General features: G+C 35.7%; 2 protein-coding genes and 1 long non-coding RNA gene across 6 annotated transcripts; 2 read left to right on the top strand and 1 right to left on the bottom strand.

Annotated features, from left to right (window-relative positions):
- Nucleotides 1-9,844: 9,844 nt before the first annotated feature.
- Nucleotides 9,845-12,492, top strand: LOC147512317 (F-box protein At5g03100-like). Its single transcript, XM_086595297.1, has 4 exons — nt 9,845-9,978; nt 10,117-11,039; nt 11,814-11,990; nt 12,092-12,492. The coding sequence occupies exons 1-4, from the start codon at nt 9,930-9,932 to the stop codon at nt 12,368-12,370; spliced, it is 1,428 nt and encodes a 475-aa protein (XP_086451423.1). The 5' UTR covers nt 9,845-9,929; the 3' UTR covers nt 12,371-12,492.
- Nucleotides 12,493-12,770: 278 nt separating this feature from the next.
- LOC147512316 (F-box/LRR-repeat protein At3g03360-like) lies at nt 12,771-16,237 on the top strand. Its single transcript, XM_086595298.1, has 5 exons — nt 12,771-13,022; nt 13,148-14,085; nt 15,670-15,846; nt 15,970-15,992; nt 16,088-16,237. The coding sequence occupies exons 2-5, from the start codon at nt 13,363-13,365 to the stop codon at nt 16,125-16,127; spliced, it is 963 nt and encodes a 320-aa protein (XP_086451424.1). The 5' UTR covers nt 12,771-13,022; nt 13,148-13,362; the 3' UTR covers nt 16,128-16,237.
- A 3,243-nt stretch (nt 16,238-19,480) lies between these two features.
- On the bottom strand, nt 19,481-21,158 carry LOC147512315 (uncharacterized). Of its 4 annotated transcripts, none has more exons than XR_015217178.1 (4): nt 20,863-21,158; nt 20,234-20,375; nt 19,938-20,120; nt 19,481-19,777 (listed from the first exon to the last, which is right to left on the bottom strand). It is a non-coding gene; the product is annotated as an uncharacterized LOC147512315 (long non-coding RNA). The 4 variants fall into 4 exon arrangements; XR_015217179.1 differs by having other exon boundaries at nt 19,481-20,120; nt 20,863-20,954; nt 21,021-21,157; XR_015217177.1 differs by having other exon boundaries at nt 19,481-20,120.
- Between the last annotated feature and the right edge of the window lie 2,596 nt (nt 21,159-23,754).

Below are 23,754 nucleotides of genomic sequence, written 5' to 3'. Positions count from 1 at the left end.
ATTGATGAAAGTCTACATCTAGATATGTGTTTACACTTGGTGGTGGAGCAGTTAGTTGGAGAAGTGTAAAACAACAATGTATTGCAGATTCGACTACAGAGGCAGAGTATGTTGCGGCTAGTGAAGCAGCAAAAGAGGTAGTCTGGTTTAAGAAGTGTTTTATGGAATTAGGAGTAGTGCCTCAAGCATAGATCCCTGTAACATTATTTTGTGACAATAGTGGTGTAGTAGCTCAATCCAAAGAGCCTAAGTATCATAAGAGGTCAAAGCATGTGGAGCGTAAGTATCATTTGATACGTGACATTGTGCAGCGTGGTGATATTGCAGTTACAAAGATTCCTACAACTGAGAATCTTGCATACCTTTTTACTAAAATTTTGCCTATCAATCTTTTTGAGAGTCACATGGATAATATAGGTCTTAGAGTAGTTGCTCAATGTGGTATTGAAAGCAAGTGAGAAATTGTTGGGATATTTGGCTTTTACAAAGCCAATGAACATTTATTAATTATACATGATGATGTTTTTATTTATACATAAATCTTATTATTACATGAGGAAAACGTTACTCTTTTTGTATTTTTTTTTTACATAATGAAATAAAAGGAAACATAAAATTTGGTACTTTTCCTAACCACAACTGTGAAATAACACTACCTAGATAGGACTTTTATACCACTCATATTCACTCTAAACTTCTACCGTTCAATATGGTAATTTACTAATGACCATAGCTATGAAACACTACCTAAACAGGATTTTTATACATGAACATAGTTTTGTAAGTTATACGTCTTCCGATTTTCTATTGACTGATAATAAAAATCGATTTTTTATTTATCGATCACAAAGAAACACGGATTTTGCATCCATAGAATAAAATGAATATGCAACACTCAACTAATATAAATACAACTTTCTATTTCTGCCATATGTTACAACATTTGTGACACTTAATATAACATAATTACAGGAAGTTTATAGCATCAAAAGAAACGGAGAGGATGTGAAGTCATTATGAACTCAGGTTTTCCTCCCCATGCACAACCATGTTGTGCATCTATTACTCGCCTAAACAAAAATTACATGTCGATTAAGATATTGTTTCCTTATGAGAAGATGTCAAGTAAGTAGATTAAGAGATAAGAGAATATGGTATATAAACATATATGATCTCCCAAGTCTATGCAAAGGGTAAAGACATGTTTATGAGAATTTTATAAGTAAACGGCGTGCATGTGTCCCGGGCATTGGTGGAAAAAATAGTACTAAATGAGAATGTGAGATTAGTTTGTAAATATATGACTTGCAGGTGCAAAGTACCTTTGTCTGAGGCGATTTGTGTTCCAATAACAAAATGTCTTTTAGAATCTAGATGTACTACTATATAGCTAGCACTTAAGTATGACATTATAATAGACACGCTCAAAACCTATTTTCGGTGAAATAAGTAAATGCCACATGAAAGCAATAAAAATATAAGAAGAAATAATGTATATGATGATTGCAAACCAAGGCAATGGAACATGGTAAATTATCAGTACTATTATATAGAACTCAACCGCATGTTGAGACATATGTGTTCATGCAATCTTACTACCTGACCTCATGTCCCATTATATTTTACCAACACTTAAAAATAATTAGTAATTAACTCTAAGGGAGATGGAGTGGAAATGAAATGGTAACAACTATTAAAATAAACTAAAGATAGATTACCTTAATGAGCATCCAATAGTTGTTGCATCCCATATTTGTTTTTCAATAGAAGGAGCCAAATCCTAAACTCCGATCTCCCACCTCTTTCATGTAACTCAATCGTTACCCCTGAGGAACATCATTTGAAAATTTCGAAAGTGGTAAGAAACTAAGTAGCCTGAATGGATTGCTTAAAAATATTATGCTGCCTTGATTATCCATAAAACTAAGAAGCATATTTACCCAGGGCTACTCAGATCTACTTAACAACCTACTATTGCGACTCAATATAGAGTTGAACAAAATTGGATGGCCTCTGGCCACCCATGAAATGTCACTCTTAAACTACAAAAAGACCTTAGAATGACTAATTATGGATACTGAAGTCTCTTTTTATTTATGAATGATGATTTGCAAAGACAATTTTGAATAGAATATGAATATACAATTCATACATTCCATGTGAGACGACATGGAGTAGCTCCATATATTACGTACACCCTAAATTCAAGAGTCATTGAATGATTAATTAAATGAATAATTACATTTGGTCCACGATGTGCAGTAAAAGGGCTGGGTAGTACGTGACCAATGGCACAATCTTATTAATGGTGTCAAAGAACATGGCCAATTCATTGCCAAAAATAAAACACTATTCTGGTGAATGAATATTCTATATGCATGATGAAAGCCCAATTTGTATTAACGCATATAAAGGTAGTGGAATAGATTACTTTAAACCCGCATATAAAGGTAGTGGAATAGATTATCTTAGACCTCAAAAGTCATTGGTAATAAAAGAATTAAAGAAGATGATGAATATAAAACCTGCTCCTTCATCCTGTAACAACAACAGGTGTTGCTTCATAGTAGCAACTTAAGAATTAAGTGTCGGTCTACAACAACTCAATTGTGGAAAGAGAGAATCAACATTAATATTGGTAAAAATGGCTTCCAATTAGCAATAAATATTGTTGTTTTCAATTGAGAAAGAATTTTGTTGGAGAAATGTGCGTGAATTTTTATTTTAGTTGAATACATTTTTATTAGGGAAAAAGAGAAAAGTGAGATTTAGAATATGTAGGGTATTCTACACATGAGGTTTAACAAAAACTATTTAACATAAGGGTAAGAAACCGATTTAGCTATCAACAGTTTAAACACACCATTCAACAAAACATTGGCTACGAACATGAGTTAGTACATGTAGCAATGGGGTAGTATGCAATAGGAATCCCATTCAATATAGCAATATCATCAGCATAAAGTATTATTGCTTCAAAAAAATAATAATAATAAGTAAACCAAAAGCAGGTATGGCCATGTTGGCTGAAATATGTAATATTAAATATGGTTAAAAAAACATGATATCTCTTTCTTATGTCGTTTGACTCGCTTCCATATTTCCCATGGAACCAAAGTACTATTAGCCTTTGTTGTTACATTTGACTTTGTCTTTGCAACATGTATTTATGGTACTTTAAGCTTTACTTTCATATCAATGAAAGCAGGAAATAGTGTGTAAAATGCATGTTGATTGAATTTGGATACCGCCATATCACTAAGAGAAGCATAACTTACATGAAGAAGAAGGTTAATTGTCACGATAAAGAAGGAAAAATTAAGATACCCAATTGCTAAAAAAATGTAAAATAAATAATCTTTATGTAGAAATGGGACTAAATTCAAAATTCCAAAATGTTTAAAATAAGTGAATATTAAACAAAAAAGTGGGAAAAAAATTGACAAAAGAGAGGGTTATGTGAAAATCAGGCATTTGCTTGAAATCGAAGGTTTATTTCAAGTTTCGATTCAACAAAGCTTTTTTCACATCAAACCCATTATGTTGTAAAGCAAGATGCTGGAAAGTTTTCTTTGTTGACAGAAAGCAGTTTATATGGGATTCTGGAGAAGAGAATGAAGAAACCTTAAACTCATCATATCCTTTGCCAATTTCACATGATTGGGGCTGCCTCTATTTCTCTTTAATGGGGTTTTTCCAATTTTACTTGCTCTTGCCCAAGAGAGATTTGAGGCATCTATGCTTTGTGTACCTTAGGGTTCTAAGAGAATGCGAGGAAGACAAAAAGTAAATTGGGCTGAAGCAGTTAAGCACACTACTCATCATTTGTAGATAAAAGCTACTGATGTGGATATTATTGAATTGAGGAAGAGATTTCTTCTTCCCCAAGTTTTGGAGTAAAGCTATATTTTTGTTCTTATTGGCTCAGTTTCATTACAGTAGAAGTGACTATGACTTATTGATTGTTCAAACCTTATTGACCGAGTTTAAGTTGAATTCTCCAAGCTTGTATAAGGTTGTTATTATTATTTTTTTACTTTGAGGAGGCCATAGAAAATTAATAATAGATTAGGGAGAAATAAGCAAATGTAGGGAATGCAATTTAGAATATGCAGGTGAATTGCGTTAATACCTTGTTCAATAAGTTGTTCATTCCAAATTCAATTTACATACCAATTCAAATGTCATAAAACTCAACTACAACTGAACTATCAGATAACAAATGTAAATTGAATTATCAGATAACAAATGTAAACTGACAAATAAGCAAATAAGCATCAGGATACATGCAAATGAGAAAAAAAATTAAGTTTACCTCATATTATGTTTCTACATCCTACCCACCACCATTCATTTTCTTAACAACAGCAAGAAAGTTGTTATCGAAGGAAAGGGGGGGGGGGGGTTGGTTTTTCTGTTATCGAAGAATTCCAACCAGTGCCGCAACCCATCAATTTTCCCCCAAAATTAAACATCAGGTCAAGCTCATTCAAAAATTCATCATACCCATTGAACCTCATGAGGTTGACAGATCTCCCAAGAGCAGTTCCATACCTGTGGACCTGAAAGAATAGCATAATATACTTGTGATCATTTATGCCTGAGAACAAAAGGGAACTCGGTCTTATTAACATGAAGAAATTCGATTTGCTAAGAACAAAAAGTAAAGAGAATGCCAATAAAGTTTAAATCAAGTACTAAAAATTAGAAAATAACAATCGACTTACATATGCCTATATCCAAAAAGCATTATTAAACAATTTCAATGAAAGTTTGACTCTGACGTACTGAAATTGGGATGGTATTTTCCCAAACAAAATATGAACTGAAGTCGGGATGGTATTTTCCCAAACAAAAGATGAAGAATAACTTTTGTTTGGGTTTTGGAAAAAGGTGTGATTGGTTTTAGATAGTGTAACCGCGGAGGTAGTGTATTCATCTTTTTTTTTTTCTCATTCATTAGTGTTTAGAATACGTGGGGGTTTTTGAATTGTTGCTTGGTAGGGAAAGGGAAGAAGATAAGAGACAATCCTAGTTTTGAGGAGAAAAGTTAGATTTTCGGTAGAATTTGGATAAGGTTTATTTATTTTGTTTTGTTTTGTTTTTTTTCAATTTGAGGAGTCCATAGAAAATTAAGCATAGATTAGGGAGATTTAAACAAATCTGGGGAGGTCTCACTAATTATTATTCCATCCAATTTTTTAAGAGCCAATCATATTGCTCAAGGTGCAAAATGCATTTGTTATAAATGGAGCGATATGGTGAGGAGAGAGAATGTGCGCAAGCTTTTATATATATATATATAGAAATACATACATAGAGCATAACTTATGTTGCAGTTTTTTCCCTTTTGCGTTGTTGAATTATGCTTTCAGGTTTAGCATATTCAGAAAGATCCCTGTTAATACATTTCAAGTATAACTTAGAACCCAAGAACTAAAAATTACCAACTGCCAAGTGTACATATATAAAGAGTATATAAATAGAGCAGAACTTACGTTGCAGTTTTTTTCCTGAAAATAGTGACGGATACAAATACACCATAGATATTAGTAAATGAATAACCAAGTTTATCTTCCGAAGACGGAATCCGTAGTACTACAGAAGAAATATATGTTCTAAGTTTTAGTAGTTCTAAGTACCATAGATATTTAGTAGTACTACTAGTGGCATCACATTCTTTTCACTACACCATGTCAATATCCTGTATCTATTCTATAAACATTATGTTAAGACAATGACACTGACCACAACTCACAACTTCATGTTAGCATGCTCAATGCCAACATACATTTCAGTTCATGCTAGAAAATAGCAGGAAATATGAGATTGAAGTTTACTAAACAACACAATACAAAAAAACCAATGGGCATCTTTTCACTGATATGGTTTATAGATAGATACTACTCATTACAAAAATTAGATCTATTTTACTGAATCAATTCTTACGAAGATGCAATTCATACTCCCTGAAATTGAGCATCACTCACAGCACCAGGAAAGTATGCTCAATGCTAACAAATTTTCAGGTCATGCTTAACAATGAACTGGAACTAATAAAGTTGGGATTTCATTGATCAAAGCATACTACTCTGTTATGAAAATAAAACATATATAGAGGACTTCTAAAGTGTAGACATCAGCAACTACGTAATCTTATCCTAAACATTTTGGTTTGGATGACTCTTATCATTTCTTTACCTTTAAATTGAGCTCTTCCAGGAATTCAGAAATCTGAAATTGTTTGCCAGTAGGAGATTCTTCTTTCTGTACTACTACAGAGGTTGTCTCACCGGGTACATTTTGTTCGTCAGGTCCTTCCATGGTTACCACTACACCACTTACATTTTCAAGTTGCCCATCTACTTCAGTAGAGTAAGGATCTTTCGGTACTACCTCAGGTGTGTCACCTGGTGCAGTTTGCTCATCAGAAGATACTACACCGTTTAGTCGGGATGGTATTAAGCAACATTTCTTAATACAATATATAAAAATAAATAAATAAATATATAAATATTATTGGATAGTGAACATGACCATCGCCTCAATATGGCTCATACATCTTCCACTCAATTGGCTTACAATAACTTCCAATATAACTCATATCCGGATTACCTATGACCTTCTTTCTAGCTTAACTTCTACTCCCTCTCACCTAAACCTATTGACTATTGTATTGTTCTATGATAACCAAGTGGTTAGTTTGATCCAAGTGAGCTAGCAAGAGGTAAGCACAATATTTTTTTTTTGGTTTTTGGTAAGCACAATATTCAACCTCTCGCGACGACGAGGGCTATAAAAGAACCAAAGAAAGAAAGAGACGCGAGGAAAAAAAAAACACGTCTTCAAAATTTGGAGACCCAGATTCATGAGGAAGACATGGAAGACTAAATACAACCAAAAAATAACCGCAACTCACAAATGTAAGCCATCGCTTTAATCGGGTTCGTTTCGAAATCATGAGATCGATCCGCAAAGAGGCCAAGAATACTGAGTTAAAGAAATTAAACTAATGTCTATTGATGAAACATACAGAAATGGCAATAGGAGTTTAATTTAAAGCAATAGGCGATGCATTCCATGCCAATATTAAACATCCGGAAGAGTGTAAACATACTTCATGACCGATTCTCTCTCGATCGATTTTTATCCGCAATAGCACCTTTACTTCATCATCGAAATGACTTCCTTTAACTCTTTGTCTAGTACAAAACCAAATCTCGCACCTAAAAGGGTTAAATGTAAAGTTAAAGAGAGTTTTCCAGAAAAAGCACATTGGAAGAATAGACATATTACAAATAGTGTAACCGGGGAGGTAGTGTATTCATCTCTTTTTTTTTTTCTCATTCATTAGTGTTTAGTTGGTAGGGAAAGGGAAAAAGATAAATAGACAATCCTAATTTTGAAGAGAAAAGTTAGGATTTCGGTAGAATTTGGATAAAGTTTATTTATTTATTTATTTATTTTTTCAATTTGAGGAGTCTATAGAAAATTAAGCATAGATTAGGGAGATTTAAACAAATCTAGGGAGGTGTCACTAATTATTATTTCATCCGATTTTTTAGGAGCCAATCATATTGTTGGAAGTGCAAAATGGAGCGATATGGTGAGGAGAGAGAATGTGCGCGAGCTTTATATATATATATATATATAGATAGATAGATAGATAGATACTATGAGTGCAACCAATAATTGTATAAGGGGAAACAAACTTTGATTTCACGAGCATAATTTCATCTAAGTAAATTAAGTTGTGCTAGGGATCGTGTTGTCAAACATATGTGTATCTGTTACGATGTTAGGAACTCACAAAATACAGTAGGGCCTAAATAGGGTTTTTTAGACAGACCCCTCACAAGTATGCTGAAATTATAGATGCCCCCTCAAAACTATCAAAATTAAACATGCCCTCCGATGTATCACCTATTCTAAAGATGCACAACTCCTAAAAAAATGTCCAGAGTCCCTAAACCTGTTACAAGCAGACACCTGTTTTAAAGATGCAGAACTTCTCTTAAATACTCCAAAATCCAAATTCCTTTTGACCCGTGTGTTCTTCATAATTCAAAAAGTCAATGTCAACTTCATAAGATTGGGAATCAGTATTTTACACCTATTATTCTACTAATGTAAAAGTATACCAGCATTATTTCCTAAAGTGCAGATTTCCAAATCGAATATTTATTAAGACAGGCTTTCAGATCCCCCGGTATCTCCCTTGCATATATCCTATGAGAAGGAAAAAAATTATAAATTGCGTCCATAGACCATTGCTCAGCCACAAGGATTTACTGCAATGGGTGGCTTAAATCCCTGTGCTTATGTAACTATATTTGTTCTACTGGTATTCACATTCTTCGAATCATCTGTTAATGCGAGTCGTATGCTGCAAACCATACATGTACACATACTCAATGACATGTCAGAAGCAGTGTTGAATGTGCATTGTCGTTCTAAGAATGACGATCTTGGCGAACATCAGATGCCGTTCAAGTACGAATATGGCTGGAAGTTTATGTTGAATTTTTGGAAAACTACACTTTTCTGGTGCAATATGAACTGGAGAAGTTCTGATGGGCAACAACAAGGACATGGAGGTTTTACGATATTTAAAGCAAATAAATCGAATACGTCACATTGTGTGCAGTGCTTCTGGTCTGCACGAGTGGATGGCTTGTATTTTAGTACGGGAAAAAACAAAGAGTTTAGACTCTACTATAATTGGGATAAATGAGCCAAGACAATTAGTAATTTCTTCGTACAATAAAACGTGATGATTACAGTTTGATGCGTAGAAATCCACAATACGAAGGTTTAAAAGTCGTTCTTCTTGTGCCTACTGTTAGAAATATCGCAAAAATTTAAGAAAGGAAATTTTGATCTTGTCATATATAGTACCAAATTCCTCGAAAATTTGCTGCCCTATTGTTATGTGACTGTCTGCTTACTCGTTACTCAAATGGTCTGAAACCAATAAGTGAGGAGGAAATATGAAAATAAAAATAAAATATCAAGTAATCAACTTTCTTCACTTGTGTAGTTGTGTTCGCCACTACTACTACGCCATATCAACGAGTCCAAATTTGTTCAACACTTTTACTGGTAGAATCTAGGCCCCTAGTGGTTCACGTGTCCAGCTACCAGCTATCATTATATTCCTTTTTTTTTTTTTTTTTTTTTATTTTAATAAATCAATTACTAGTTAATAATTAGAATAAAACAAAAAAATCAAACCTTCCCATTTATGGCCAAGATAGGAAATTTGAAGATCAATCCCGAGTTCACTCATTTATGTGACAAGTGAAGAAAGTTGATTACTTGATTTTTTATTTTTATTTTCGCATTTCCTCCTCACTTATTGGTTTCAGAATTCAGACCATTCGAGTAAGCAGGCAATCACATTACAGGCCTGAGGAAATTTTTTATTGTGTTCAGGTCCACAGTCTACTTACTCAAATTGTTGATTTATAAAAAAAAAAAAAAATCTGAAATTATTGAAATTCCGAATTTCACAAAATAGTACAATTTTATTTTTCTTCGATGATAATAAAAAACAAAATAGTACAAATCAAGAGTGATCTCTGGAACGAAATATTGTGTTCAATGCAGAACAGCAGATACAATATTGCAACTGTACAATATTGCATATACCCGTGTTACCAAATATATGTACAGTTTTTTTTTTTGGTAACTAAATATATGTACAATTGTACACCCAAATACGTTGAGCTGGAATAATAAACTATATTTGGGTGTACAACTATATTTGGGTGTACAACTGTAAATACACCCAAATACGTTGGCTGGAATAATGAAATCAACAAAAGTTTCGGAAATATGACATGTCGGAAATATTTGGTGACACGGAATTTCCAACGAGGATTCCAACCGTTTAAAACCTCCACACCAGTCTCCTGAAAACACTCGTTATGCCTCTCGCAAACACTTTCAAAGCTCTACCGCGTCTCACTTTTTCAGGTATTTTTAAAATTACTGTTACCTAATTCCCATTCGATCTAATTACATCATTTTTAACAAAATTTTATACAACTTAGTTGCTATTAACAAAATTTTAAACTAGTTTTTTTTTGGTGTCTTAACTTTTTGTGCTTTCAGTTTTGTGTTGTGGGAGAAGTGATCAAGAAGCAATGGAAAGCCAAGATAGGATAAGTGACTTGCCAGATTCAATGCTTTTACACATTCTTTCTTTTCTATCAATGAAGGAAGTAGTATTAACCGGTGTTTTATCAAAACGATGGGATCATCTATGGACTAAGGCCATGCACCTTCGTTATTTAGGACCAAGGATAACAACTAGTTACAAAGAAGACAAAGAGAGGTTCTTTAAGTTTGTAATCCACACGTTACATCTTCGTGAAACAAATCCCATTGAAGAATTCTCACTTGATTTTCCTCTAAGTGAACATTCCCCGCTCGAGATAACTATACTGTCAATCCATGTTTTTACATGGATACATTTCGCGGTTAAGCGGAAAGTTAAGATTATATGTTTAGACTTTAGTAACAATGATTATTTTCTCCGGAGTCAAATACCTTTCAAGTTGCCCAGTCCTCTTTTTAGTTGTGATTCAGTTAAATGGCTATCACTGGCATACTGCATCATTGACCGAGATAGACAAATCAGTTGGAACTCACTCGGGGAATTATGTTTGAAGGAAGTAAGATTGAGCGATGATGTGGTTCAAAAGATTTTGTCTGGTGCACCGTTGCTGGTAGAATTAACCCTGTATTTCTGTACTGGTATGGAAAATCTGAATATAACTTCTCGAAACTTGAAGATATTGCATTTGAGCCTCACTTCACAATCAAAGCTAAGTATCAGTGCTCCATATCTTCGAACACTCGAAATCAGAGGAGGTGTAGCTAGGTATAATCTGATGAAAGTATCATCTCTTTCCATGGTCAAAATCTTCCCTGGTATGGCAATAATAGGTAGTTCACATCAAGATAAACTGGAAAGGCTTCTACAGAGTGTTCAACATGCTCAGTATCTGACCTTATCCTCACATTGCCTCCAGGTAGTATTTAAGCTTCATGTTTTTCATAAGAGGCCTGCAGATTCTAGTAAAAGCAATTACAAATTGTTAAGTTGAAAATTGCAAATCAACTCCTTGAACCCTGTTGTACCAAAGAGTTTGCACTAGGTAACATTTATGTCTTTGAATGTAGAGCTTGACTCTAAATGGTACACCGTGTTAAAGTCAGTTCTTGCAGTCTTAGGTGATGATAGTTGTGTCACAATGTTGTCTTTAACGGTAGTCCCCTGTGTTGATGAAAACACTAGTATTATACTCAAGCCTGATGGACATTGGTCTTCCCATATTTTGCAACCTAGAATTAACCTTCTGAATATCAACATTGTGTTTACTTTTGTATTATTGGTCACAAATCGATGCCATATGCTTGTGAACTACTGGGATCACCACAGGGTAGCCTGATTGATGATTTTGTGATTCAGATAATCAGATTGTCTGTCATTAGGTCTCTTTGTTTGTTGCTGCCTGTTTATAATATCATGTTGTGTTCTTGCCCATGCAAGGAGCAGAACTCCAAATTCCCTTCTAAAATAGATATGATAGAGGACGTTGTTTATCTACCATGCATTATTGGTTAATTGTTATAGTATAACAGATGCGGCAATCTTTTGACAGTCCACTTTTGGTGCATTTTAATATGCGAAAATGCTTGAAACATGCTTATCTAAAGGTAAATAGTTCATATATTCTCTGAGTCATTCAACTGATTCTATTATGTTCTTGTTTGGTTCTGGTGATTATGTCCCAACTCCCAAGGTGTTGTACATGTTGGAGGTAAAAGGTTTTCCTACTTCATACTCTCAGTGCAGTTTCCTTGAACTGAGGACAGATATGAACAAGTCAGACTTCCCAGGGATAATAACATTGCTGAGGACTTGCCAAAATCTTCAGACGTTGTGTATAGACTCCGATGTGATATATAGGAGCATTCATGTAAGTTATTCAAAATAATTTATTTTATTTTCTTATTCTTTCCGTTTTCAGTTTGCGTCTTAGTGACTTATATTTCCGCCTATTGTGAGGTTTGCTTGCAGTTATATGATGTTCCTCAAAAGTATGACTTTGATGATACAAACTACTGGAGTTCCTTGTTGCCATTCCCTTGTTTAACAAAGACTCTGGAGACTGTGAAACTATTTGGCTTCACAGGCGGATCATCTGAGATGAGACTAATGGAGTTTTTGCTTGACAAGGCACAAGTCTTGCAAGAAATGAAGATTTATTGCAAGACAACAGATGATATGTTAAAGATTTCACAAAAGTTGTTGAGTTTCCGAAGAGCCTCTCCTAACGCAGTAGTTTTGCTCTCTTAACCCTGTCAAATTAAGGCTTCCTTATGTAGTTGGTTTCCTTGTGTTATATACATTATACAGGGAAGATTTCTATACTATGCTTTCCATTGATAACCAAGTTTGGTAAAAAAAAACTTTTTCTACCGTGTTTTTTTTTTGGTGAATTGTTTCCACCATACTGTGCGGTAAATAAGGTCGTTGTAATGTTGGGATCTAGGAAACTTTCTATTATTTCCCTTGAATACTAGGCAGTTACTTACATTTGGTGAATACTGACGGAGATGAAGCTCAGATTTGGAAGAGCACAGATGGATTAGAGAAATGGTGTCGTTGTACAAATCTCCCATAAAACATGATAGCATTTTTCGTTCTGTTCACCATAAATAAGCTCAGATATGGTCATATGGAGTATAGATCTAATCACCAAGCCTTGTGAAAATAAATTTGTTGGTTTTGCATTGGTATTTGAAGTTGCATATCATCCAACGACAATTGAAACTGCCATCATTTTTATTTTCCTACCCAATTCTATAAAAAAAAAATCAGACCGAAACGAAAACCCATAAAACGCTTGGTGAACCCATAAAGAGAAGAAATGAGGAGGGTCGTGTTGGTGTTTTCTGTGTTTCAGTCGAACACCTGAAAGAAAGAAAGAAAGCCAAGTCAATTTCAGGTACCTTCTCTCTCCATGTGTATGATTAAGGACTCTTTTCTGTTTTCTTCTGGAACTATTTTACGGGGAAACCAAATTTAAAGAAAAATGTGTTCTTTTTAGCTGATTTGGATTTTTATGTGAAGGGGAATTAGTGAAAACATGGAAAAAAAATGTACTGGTAAAAGACAGATGAAGGGTAGACAAAGTGAGCAAGATTTCATCAGTGATTTACCCGATGCAATACTTGTGCACATTTTCACTTTTCTGCCAATGGAAGAAGTAGTAAAGATGGGATCACCTATGGACTAAAGTTCAACGTATTTGTTATAGTAGTCCGTTAAGTGGTAAAAGAGAAGAAATGGACAAGTTTACTTGCTTTGTCAACCACACGTTATCTCTTCTTAAATGTGATAGCATTCAGGAATTTTCTCTCGACTTCAGTGATCTCTCTCCTGAAGTAGTGAATGCAGGGCGAATGGAAGGAATGAGGAGGTTTGCTTTGCAAGTTGATAGATGGATTCGTTGGGCAGTAACAAAGAAAGTTAAAGTGCTCTATCTAAATCTTGCAGACAGCAAGGGTCCTATGTACGGTTTTCCTTACAAGGTGCCTGGCCATATTTTCAGTAACGACTCTATTACAGAACTATTGCTGTGCGTTTGCAGACTTAACCCATTTAGACCAATCCGATGGAACAATCTCAAGAGTTTATTTCTGTATGATATCCTGTTGAGCGACGAATTGATTCAAAACATATTATCTGGTACTCCATTGTTGGAGGTTATAAGACTTTCAGAGTGCAAAGGTATGAGAAAAGTGATTATAACTAACCCAAACTTGAAGGGTTTAGCCTTGGTTTGCAGCTCAGGGCCATGGATAGAACTCTCTGCTCCACATGTACAAACATTGGAAATCAGTGGTGACATGGAACAGGACCGCCTGAAGAATGTATCATCTCTGCTTGGTGGCCAAGTCATCCCTGAAGGACAAACAATAGATGATTCGTTTCAGAATTTGCTGAGAAGAACTTTTGAGAGTGTTCGCCATGCAATAGTTTTGGGTTTATCAACTCGATGCCTCCAGGTGTTTCTTATTACAGTTTTATGTGTCTTACTCTTGGCCATGTTTAGCACTCAACGAAGTAATCTACTGCTAAGTAAGACAGAGCTATTAGCCTATTAAGTGTATCAAAATTACATATTATCTTTTTCGCTAAAGGGTAATTGTATTATAAACAAATAAAGGTATCAGTTACATCAAAGTTGCAGTGGCTAAATACGATGGAATAAGGCATCATAATTGTCCTATTCTTTTACATGACCCAACTTTCAACAGAGACTCAGTTCACAAATCTGAAATAGGTGCTCTGTTGGTTCTCTAGCCTATTCATGAATGTTGGTCTTTGATCCCCCCATTGTTTGACACCTTTAGGTAATCTAGCTCCAAATCTAGTGCATGCGTCTGCACCTAGATTTGTTTCTCTCCAAGCACGTGAATACGTGATAGATTGATCCATTCTGCTCTCTGTCTAACATTTTCCCATCTCCCTTTCACACTCCAATGAACTTGGTTGTTTTGGAAGGCTTTGATAGCTGCTTCAGAGTCAGACTCAACCCAGATGTGTGTCCATCCCATGTCTATTGCTCTACTGATCCCTTCCACAATTGCATGACTTTCTGCTATGTAGCAAGTAGTCACCCCAATTCCGCCAGCATAAGCCCCGAGGAAGGTGCCATTATTGCCTCTAAAGGAAGGCCCCCATCCTCCCATTCCTGGATTGCCTCTACAAGATCCATCTGTGTTTACTTTGATCACACCATTAGGTGGTGCTGCCCAGTAACACTCAAACATTTGTGGTGCTCTTCTTGTTTTGGTGTTTAGTCTTAGTCCATGCAACACTTCCAAGTCTAGTACAGTGTTATCACATACGTATGGAGAGGAAGAGAATTTTTTTTGGAATGCCTATGTTCTTTATATTTTCAGTTTGGGTGGTTGCCTAACCTTATTGTGGATTTTTAGTAGGATTTCCTATAAAGACTAAAGAGATATAATAAAAGAGGAATTTTACAACATTGTTTTATGTTAAATACAACCCATACTTTGCAGCATGTCATCTTTAAATGGTATATATATACGTTGACACCCCTAAATGACACTTCGAATTGACTTAATGGCTGATTTTTGGTAGATATGATCTCCACACCATGGATATCATCTTAAGCACCTAACTACCATGCATGATCATAGTCTATGCTACTCTGCAGTAACGTAAATGTATAAGATCCTCAAGATTTATGTTAAATTCTACAATATAGGCATATAGGGTGTCTTATGAAAGATATAGTTTCTAATGACATTAGAGTGCAACTTTCTCTTCCCTTTAAGTTTTAAATTTAACAACAACCACTTTATAAAAAAAATCAAGTATTATGCTACATCAGTGTGTGATTCCTTCCCATGCTTCTTCACCTTAATTTCACATGGAATAAACTACTTGTCGTTGCACAATATGCTCAGGCATAGTTCATGTTTGCTTACTAATATTTTATGATATTTCAAATGAATGGAACTATGAGACCATTAGTAGGAGGCACTACTGTGTTGCTGAGACATTCAGTTCATAGTTCTCACTTTCCACTTTGCATGTTGTTTGATGTATGCGCCTAGGTGTTGTCTCTGTTGGAGCAGAAAATGAATGTTGGTTCCTGTTCTAATTGCAACCGTCTTAAACTAAATACCTGCCTGACCAAGTGGGAACTCCCAGGAATAAAATTGTTGCTCAGATCGTCCCCTACTCTGCAGACACTGACTATACAGAAGGGCGACAAATGTGGCAGATTTTGTGTGAGTTCATTGAAACTTTGATGATGTTCACTTGTGCATTTCTTTTCTGTTCTGCAAGTTATTTTAGTTTATTATATATTTCTATTGCATTCTTTCCTATTACATTTCTTTCGTATGATGCAGTTTGATGATGGAGTCTTCCCAAAGTACGATTTTGACGAAGTGAACTACTAGAATTCAATTATGTCATTCCCTTGTTTGAGAACAACCCTCAAGACTGTTCAAATATTTGACTTCACAGGTGGATCTTCCGAGACCGCATTCGTGGAGTTTCTTCTTAACAAGTCTACGGTCTTGCAAAAAATGGTTATCCACAGCAAAAAAGCACAGGATGTTTCTGGTTATCCCCCATTTACATAAGATGATATGTTCAAGTTTTCTCAGAAGGTGTTGAGCTAGTGCTATAGTTTTATTTCCAAATGGAGCCTTCATCCCCATTCCTCAATAGTGGTGAGGATATAGTTTTTATTCTCTTCAAGGATTCCTTAGAGGCATTTTTTCCCTATACCGAACCTTTCCCATTTGGTGGGGCGGTTTCTGTTCTCATAATTCATCTTACTTTTTGTTATCTGGTTTAGTGGGCGGCGGTTTGATTTTTACAAACCACTCCAATTCTGTTTAAATTATATAAAATATTTTCTGTATAGCATATGAAGGAAGCATACTGACTTGACATAGCAGGATCATTACTTTTTGTTTTGTTTTCGCCGCCCGTCTGTTTTAAAAAAGTATCATTCAGTTCTTTTTCAGGATTTATTTGTTTTTTTAAAAAAAGTTCTTTTTCTTTACTTTTTTTTTAAAAAAAAATCTTCTTTATGTGGTATTGGCTAAGGTGTTGTTAATGTTTGAGGTCCAAACTCATTCTTGTTCAGCTTGGGATTGCTATTTTATGAACGGAAGTCCAACCTGAGCAAGTGGGGGAAACTCCCAGGCATAGCAACAATGCTGAGAATTTCCCCTGATCTTCAGAAACTGGTCATCTAAGAGGAATGCAGATGCCTTTCCGTGGGTTCAACAATATTGAAACCTTAATTTTCTTATGTTTCTTCTTGATTTGCAGTTTAATTATGAATTTCTTCAAAGGTATGATTTTGATGAATCAAGCTTCTGGAGTTCATTGTTGTCACTCCCTTGTTTGGAAAAGACCCTCCAGTTTGTTCAAATATACAACTTCAAAGGTGGATCTTCTGAGTCTCTGAGCTGAGACATCCCCTTCTGCAGGAAATGAAGATTTGTTGCAAAAGAACCAAGGATGGTTCTGAGACTACCTCATTCACATCAGATGATATGTTGAAGTTCTCTCAAAAGTTGTTGTGTTCCCGAAGAGCTTCTTCTGGTGCGCGCTAGTTGTGTTTTGTTAGGATTAATTTAGGAGTTAGAAATGTCAAGGCTCCTAATATAAGCTATATTAAATTATTAATTGCGTTTATGGTTTTTTGTTTCTGTGATGTGGTCCAAACTTCAAAGAGACACTAGCTAGTCTCTTCTATTTAAACAGGGCATCCAACTTTTCGCACCAATATATGATTCTCAGCGTAGGTATACACATTATTTGGATTGCAAAATGTACATTTCTCAGTTACTTTAGTCAGTGTTTCCAATTCTTTATGTAAACAAAATCATTATAAGATTGGACATTTCGTATTTTTTTCTTTCTTTCGCCTAACAACATATTTTATATATCAAAACATAAGGGGAATCATGCTACAATCCAACTCTAAAATTGATGCCATACGTAAAAAAAAATGATGTCATTCAACAATCTAAGAAGCCTAAATTTAATTTGGAATTTTTGACTCAATTTCCCAAATTTCGTTGGAATTATCGAAATCTGTGAATTTTGGTTTTCGAGAAATCTGGTTAAGTACCGCAAAATTTCGGGTACTAATATGACTTGCCCCAAAACGTGCACAACACTCCTCTCGAGAGTCGATTCTCGAGAACCTCAACAGTACACATTACACTAGGTACTGTCTCTCTATCTCAAAACTATTTCCTTTAAATTTCTTTGTTTTCTTTCTTAATTAAAGAAGTTAAGTTTTGTATTTCTGTTTTACTTATGGCTTCAAGTTTTTATACTGTTCGAGTTCTCCCTCACATAACTGTTGGAGTTATCTCTCATACGAGGACAAACTGAAGTTCACTCCGTGTGAAGAAGGCTGAGCGCGCGCGCCCTCAGTTTGGTCTTGCACAAGGCACGGCCCGCGCTCATGCTTTAGACGACTTCTAGTGTTTTCAACGCGACCCACGCTCGATTTGGCCTTGCCCAAAGTGCGCCCCGCGTCCATGCCTATTTTCGGCAGGATTCTATTTTTTGTGAACCGTGAGTTTGCAATGGAGGTTGGGGTTTTTGGCAAAACCTAACACTCAGAAGAGACACGAAAATACACAAGAACAAAGAGAGAAACCAAATCTTGAAAGCAATCAAGATTGAGATATAACATTTACAGAGAGACAAGCCTGTAAAGAGAGAGGAGTGATCTAGTAAGGTGAGAGACTGCGAGGAGTGATTATAATCTTCCTTCCCACTTTATAAAAGGATTAACTCTTGTGGAAGTAGGCATCATTGGCCGAACCACGGTATATCTTTGTGTTGTGGTATGCTTGTTCTTTTCCTTATATTATTATCTGTTGTTAATAGTTGTTTAGCGAGTTGGGCATATTAGTTTGGTTGTAGGGAATATTTAGATTGTTGTCTGGAGTTGTTATTGTTCAAATACAAGTTATCTGTATAGTGGGGAATCGATTAGTATCAGTGTTAAACCCCAACAAGTGGTATCAGAGCCAGGTTAGATTAGGCTAGTTATCTAAATTTTGGTCAGAAGGTGTTTGACAAAACTCCTGAGAGAAGATTTGAGTTTAAATAACTTGTAGAGATGGACAATTCCATGAACACTCGCATGACGAGTCTGAATAGAAAGAACTACACTATTTGAAAAGCCAAGGTGGAAGACTTGCTTTCACTACAAGAAAACAGGTTTTACGCCACGGTCCAAAACCGTGGGAAAAGGGCTTTCCCACGGTTTTGGACCGTCAGAGGACCGTGGGCTTTTTGTGTGTCGGGAATGGTCTGCCGACAGCCATGACCGTCGGTAAAGCTCACTAAAAGCGACGGTCTTTGCGACGGTCATTGCCGTCCGGTATATAATACGGTTTTAACCCGTCGGAAAAGCCGTCGGAAAAGGTCAGTATTTCCCACGGTTTGAGTCCGTAGGTAAAGATTATTTGTACCGACAGTTATAGGCCGTGGGTAAAGATATTTCCTACGGTCTTAGTTCGTGGGATTTGGTGTTTGTGTCATGAATTTTGGTTTTTGGCTGGTTGTTATTTAACCGTGGGTAAAGTGGATGACCGTGGGAAAAAGTACTTTTGCGACGGCTATGGGCTGTGGCAGAGTTATTTATTGTTTAAAAAAAAATATTGATATTTTAATTCCTGTTGGGTCATTTTACCTGCAATCATCAACAAAGACCTAGCAAAACTCCTCTAACCATCCTACACCTCAAAATCACCATTTCCATTCATCCTCGTCATCTTGAAAGAATCGCGGTTGAGCTATAAAAATATATATATAATTACAAGGTACGGAGAAAGCAACAAAGGAAATAGAGGACATCTCAAGTAACTAGCCAAATTAACCAATCACCGAGAGGCAAGACGCCATAAATAGCATAAATTACACTACTAGCACAAATTTCAATATAAAGTAAGGTAAAAAAATGCACTTTGGTTCGTTGCTTATTTTATTTCAAGCTGCAAATACATCTCTAATTATTACACATGAGAGGATAACTTACTTGTAATGGAGTGCCAGCAAGAAGTAAACGTGTTGGCAGCGATATCTATCGAGATCTCGCGCTAGAATTGATTCCCTGTCTTTCATTCGTTGTGCTTCGTCGATTATGATATACTTCCAATCAATTCTTGATAGCTTCGATCGGTCATACATAATAAATTCATATGTGGTCACAAGCACATTAAATTTCAACACACAGACCTCATATAGGACAAGTATCAGCATTAGAAACATTACTCCACCAGATGCCATATCAGGTCATAAAAAAGAAAAAGAGAAAATATCAGTCTCTTACATGAGAAAATAACTTTTAGAGCACTAAACACTCAGCTGCGAATGAATAAATCTTCAACGGCTTCACAATCAGATGAATTGTAGAACCATATCCCATTAACTTCTTGGGCAGCATTCTTATATAGCAAATATGGGATCGTCATCTCGTATTCAAATTCTCCCAAGAGATCCTCCACCAAATTATCTGAAAGAACATTACAATTTCAATTAGAAATAAAGAACTCTTTTCATATAGAGAAAATATTTCCTGTTACTTTATTGCATAACTTGACACAATTATTTAGAAGTTGAAGTTACCATATCGTGCTCCAACCCCTTGGCATCCTCATATGAGAATTCAAGTGCCCCTCTGTAATTAGCCTCATTTAAACACCCTGCAGTGATAGTATCCCAAGTGACGATAATCACACCTTCATTTTTCAGTAATCCGATAGATTCCCTACACATACCAAAGGGGGCAAACGTTTGCTTAAATGCCTGTGTCAAATGATTGAATACCAAAATCAGAAATGCAAGGTGTCCTAAACAAAAAACTGTATGTATTGTCTAGTCTTGGATAGTATCGATGAAGATGTTGAATTTTGACAACTTAAGGACTAAAAAGCATAAAGCTCTGTGTGTGTGTGTGTGTGTGTGTGGGGAAAGAGATACTTGATTTTCTGTAATGGTACTTTAAGATGCTGGGCAAGTTCATTTATATGTACCCCCGCATCGCCACCACTGAAATTAAGGCAAAGAGATGCAAACGGACCAAAATTCATTAGTAAGACACTTCGGAGAAATCTAGAAAAGCACTACATATACAATATGCACTATCAAAGACCATTCACACCAGGTGATTAGAAAGGAACCAGACACATCTAGTGCACCACGATCATTATAATTGTCCGCAGGAAAAGAAAAATAAAAGGGGTTAGTTTTGTCACCTAACTTACAGGTTTGCAGGGAGCTGCAAATAATCAAGCACCATCTTAGATGTCCCACTGATTCCGTTGCAGCTATATTGTTGCTCAGAAACCTACAAATTGGAAAACATTCCATTAAATACATTTGAAAAAGAAAAGGAAATTGGAAGGAAACGTACAACCCAATTCGTTTCGTGTCTTGCTTGATTTGGAATAGCTCCTTGATATCCTGTTGACCCAGCTCCTTGATATCCCGTTGACAAGTTCCTGCCTGTGGCAGAATTGGTCGCATGGGGTTGAGTCTGTGCACTACCTTTCATTTGGTTTAAACGGAAACACACCACATTAATAAAAAAATGTAGATGTGAGGCGTCAAAAGCATACAAAATTATGTTAAAGATAGACATATTTATCGAGATAAGTGACAATTACCTGTAATTTAGAGTTGTAGAGGTGCACATATATGCACTCAATGAAGTGGTAAGCGATTTCATTGAAGTTTGTGACAAGCTTGAAAAAGAATGTTCAGTCTCAAGATTTTCCTTTAAACAAACTAGCAGCATATCGATAGTAAGTCCCTCCCCCAATAGGATGCATCCTCCCTCTAGAATCTAAAATGTTGAAAGTATGAGAATTTTTCAGAAGCTGACCATACCTAACACGTTGGAGAGTAACCATTCATGTTAACAGACTGATGGAAGTATAAATCTAGAAATAGCAAGAAGAACGATCAACAAATTTCAGATTAAAAAATCGTACGCAGGGATTGCAAGACCCAGTGATAGCAAGGACCGAGCTTCTTGATCAAAAAATTCAAAGTGCTTTTGTAGATGATCAACACTGGCATGTTCCAAATAATAAGCACTCATTTCTTTCCTGCAATGAATTTGGTTATCAGAATTAGTTGCACCTTTCAAAGTTGACAAGTATTATCCATGTGCAAGTATGAGAAGACTGAAACCTTTTTACAGAAATAGGTAGCTCAGTAAAAGAGGAGGAATAAGATTACAGAATTATTAAATAAAAGAAAAATAACAAAAAAAATTATACATACATACATATATACATGCACGGGCACCAAAAAATGAATGACATGAGAAAATTCAAGACGAACACACGATGCAAAGCATAGAGGATTACATAAAGATATCATTAGAAAATTCCAATAGGATTAAACATATTACATCCAACCAAATAATAACTACTAGCTTTACTAGACCAAAAAGTTGCATATCATAGACAAAGAAGTAAGCGGATTAAAAGAACTATTGATAGATCTTTAGTCATTAATTAGTTTGCTTACTCGTTCTCCATAAAAAGCTCTCCATATGTAATTCCATCAAAGATCTTGAATTTACTTGAAATGATCGACCCCCGAAAATTAATTTTTAAATAAAGCGTATCAGAGTACCGAACGAGAAAATAATGTCTTAGGATACAATATTTTCTTATAGAAGGTGCATAAGCGGGGTAGTGATATTAATCAAAGCTCAGCGGCAAAGATAAGTATATCGTTCAAGGCCATAAGTTATTTCCATAGAAATTGGCAACAACCGAAGACCGATGTAATGGTCTCTTCTCAACCCATTACCGACGACGCTTAACAACCGAAAAGTCCGGCTATCTTGACCTTCATGCTCGATATCATCATCTGCTATTACCGGCCGAATCGCTAAAAGCGAAGGCATTCGTAAAAAGCCTCCGGGGCTAGCTCCGCATGGAAAAGTGACATTTTCTCGGGACTGGAAGGAAGGGATCTGTACTTCTTTGTGGTGTCGGCTGTGTCGAAAGTGTGTCCCCTTTCTCTCTCTGCTGGAATTCTCGCCATTGGTCTTGAATTATAAGCACTTTGGACTGCTAGAAGCTAAGCGATGTAATGGTCCACGAAGCCATTTGACGATTCCGTCCGGACATCTATATGACCAGAAAGCAGTCCGCTTATGTTCTGAACAAAAGAAGACCTTACTGCCGAATAAAACTCCGACAAACACCCAGCAGACTCAACCCGTACGACAGAATCCCCAAATAGAGTACATAACCGAGCAAAGATCGTACAAATTGTCCTAGCCAACAACCCAACAATCTTATCATAAGTCTGATTCCACAACGAAACATCTTTAAGATGCCTAACATCCTGCTTATGCCACGTCAATTTCTGCTAAAACACTCTCCGACTCTCCTCATGTTGATTCTGTTGAAGCTTCCTCGACGTCTGTTCCAACTCATTCAAAACTTGACTCTCATTATAAAGATTCGACGTACATTCCATCTCTAAAGATCAACATACAAACAAAAGAAAAGGCAATTAAGTAATTAAATTATTACTCTAAAAATAAACTGATAAGGAACCCACTTATTGTATTTGTTCCATTTCCTTCGAATCAATGCTCACATTCAACCAAAATACAAATAAAAAAAAAAAAAATTATAACTATAAACAATTCTTGCTTTCATGAGCGCTATTCTAGCTACAAATTTCAAACTTCCACAAGTGAAACTAATCAACTAGAGATTATTTCATGGACATGTCCACACCAGTAAAACTAATCAACTAAAGATTAACTCATAGCACATGCCTAAACTCTAGACTAGTCAAACAAATCAAATATTCATAACAACTGTCCAGACTATTAAAACTAATCAAACTTTAAAAAGGAAGTAAAGTGACTAGTAATGACTAATCACCAATATCTCCAATTTGACCTTCTAAAATCCATAGGCTATCTCACAAATTTATAGACAATCAGAACATTATATCATAAGTGAATGTATCGAGACTTGTTTCCGAAATTACAGCAACCATTTTTTAAATTGACACGAGCAGTTCTATACGGGGGATGGTTGGTAGCTCTAATGTTCCAACAACAAGCACTACAAGCAGTTCTATACAGGGAATTTGGTATTACATAAATA

Source organism: Coptis chinensis, chromosome 3 (assembly GCF_015680905.1).
Source record: "Coptis chinensis isolate HL-2020 chromosome 3, ASM1568090v1, whole genome shotgun sequence".
NCBI lineage: Eukaryota > Viridiplantae > Streptophyta > Magnoliopsida > Ranunculales > Ranunculaceae > Coptis > Coptis chinensis.
Note: the sequence above shows the minus strand (reverse complement) of the source record. Positions and strands in the feature narration are given on the sequence as shown.

Bases quoted from the DNA above. Each gene is read 5' to 3' on its own strand.
- LOC147512316 (XM_086595298.1), top strand. From the start codon at position 13,363: ATGGACAAGTTTACTTGCTTTGTCAACCACACGTTATCTCTTCTTAAA. The intron at 14,086-15,669 runs GTGTTTCTTATT...GTATGCGCCTAG, and splicing joins TATCAACTCGATGCCTCCAG to GTGTTGTCTCTGTTGGAGCA. The intron at 15,993-16,087 runs GTACGATTTTGA...TTGACTTCACAG, and splicing joins GATGATGGAGTCTTCCCAAA to GTGGATCTTCCGAGACCGCA.
- LOC147512317 (XM_086595297.1), top strand. From the start codon at position 9,930: ATGCCTCTCGCAAACACTTTCAAAGCTCTACCGCGTCTCACTTTTTCA. The intron at 11,040-11,813 runs GTAGTATTTAAG...CCAACTCCCAAG, and splicing joins TATCCTCACATTGCCTCCAG to GTGTTGTACATGTTGGAGGT. The intron at 11,991-12,091 runs GTAAGTTATTCA...GTTTGCTTGCAG, and splicing joins TGATATATAGGAGCATTCAT to TTATATGATGTTCCTCAAAA.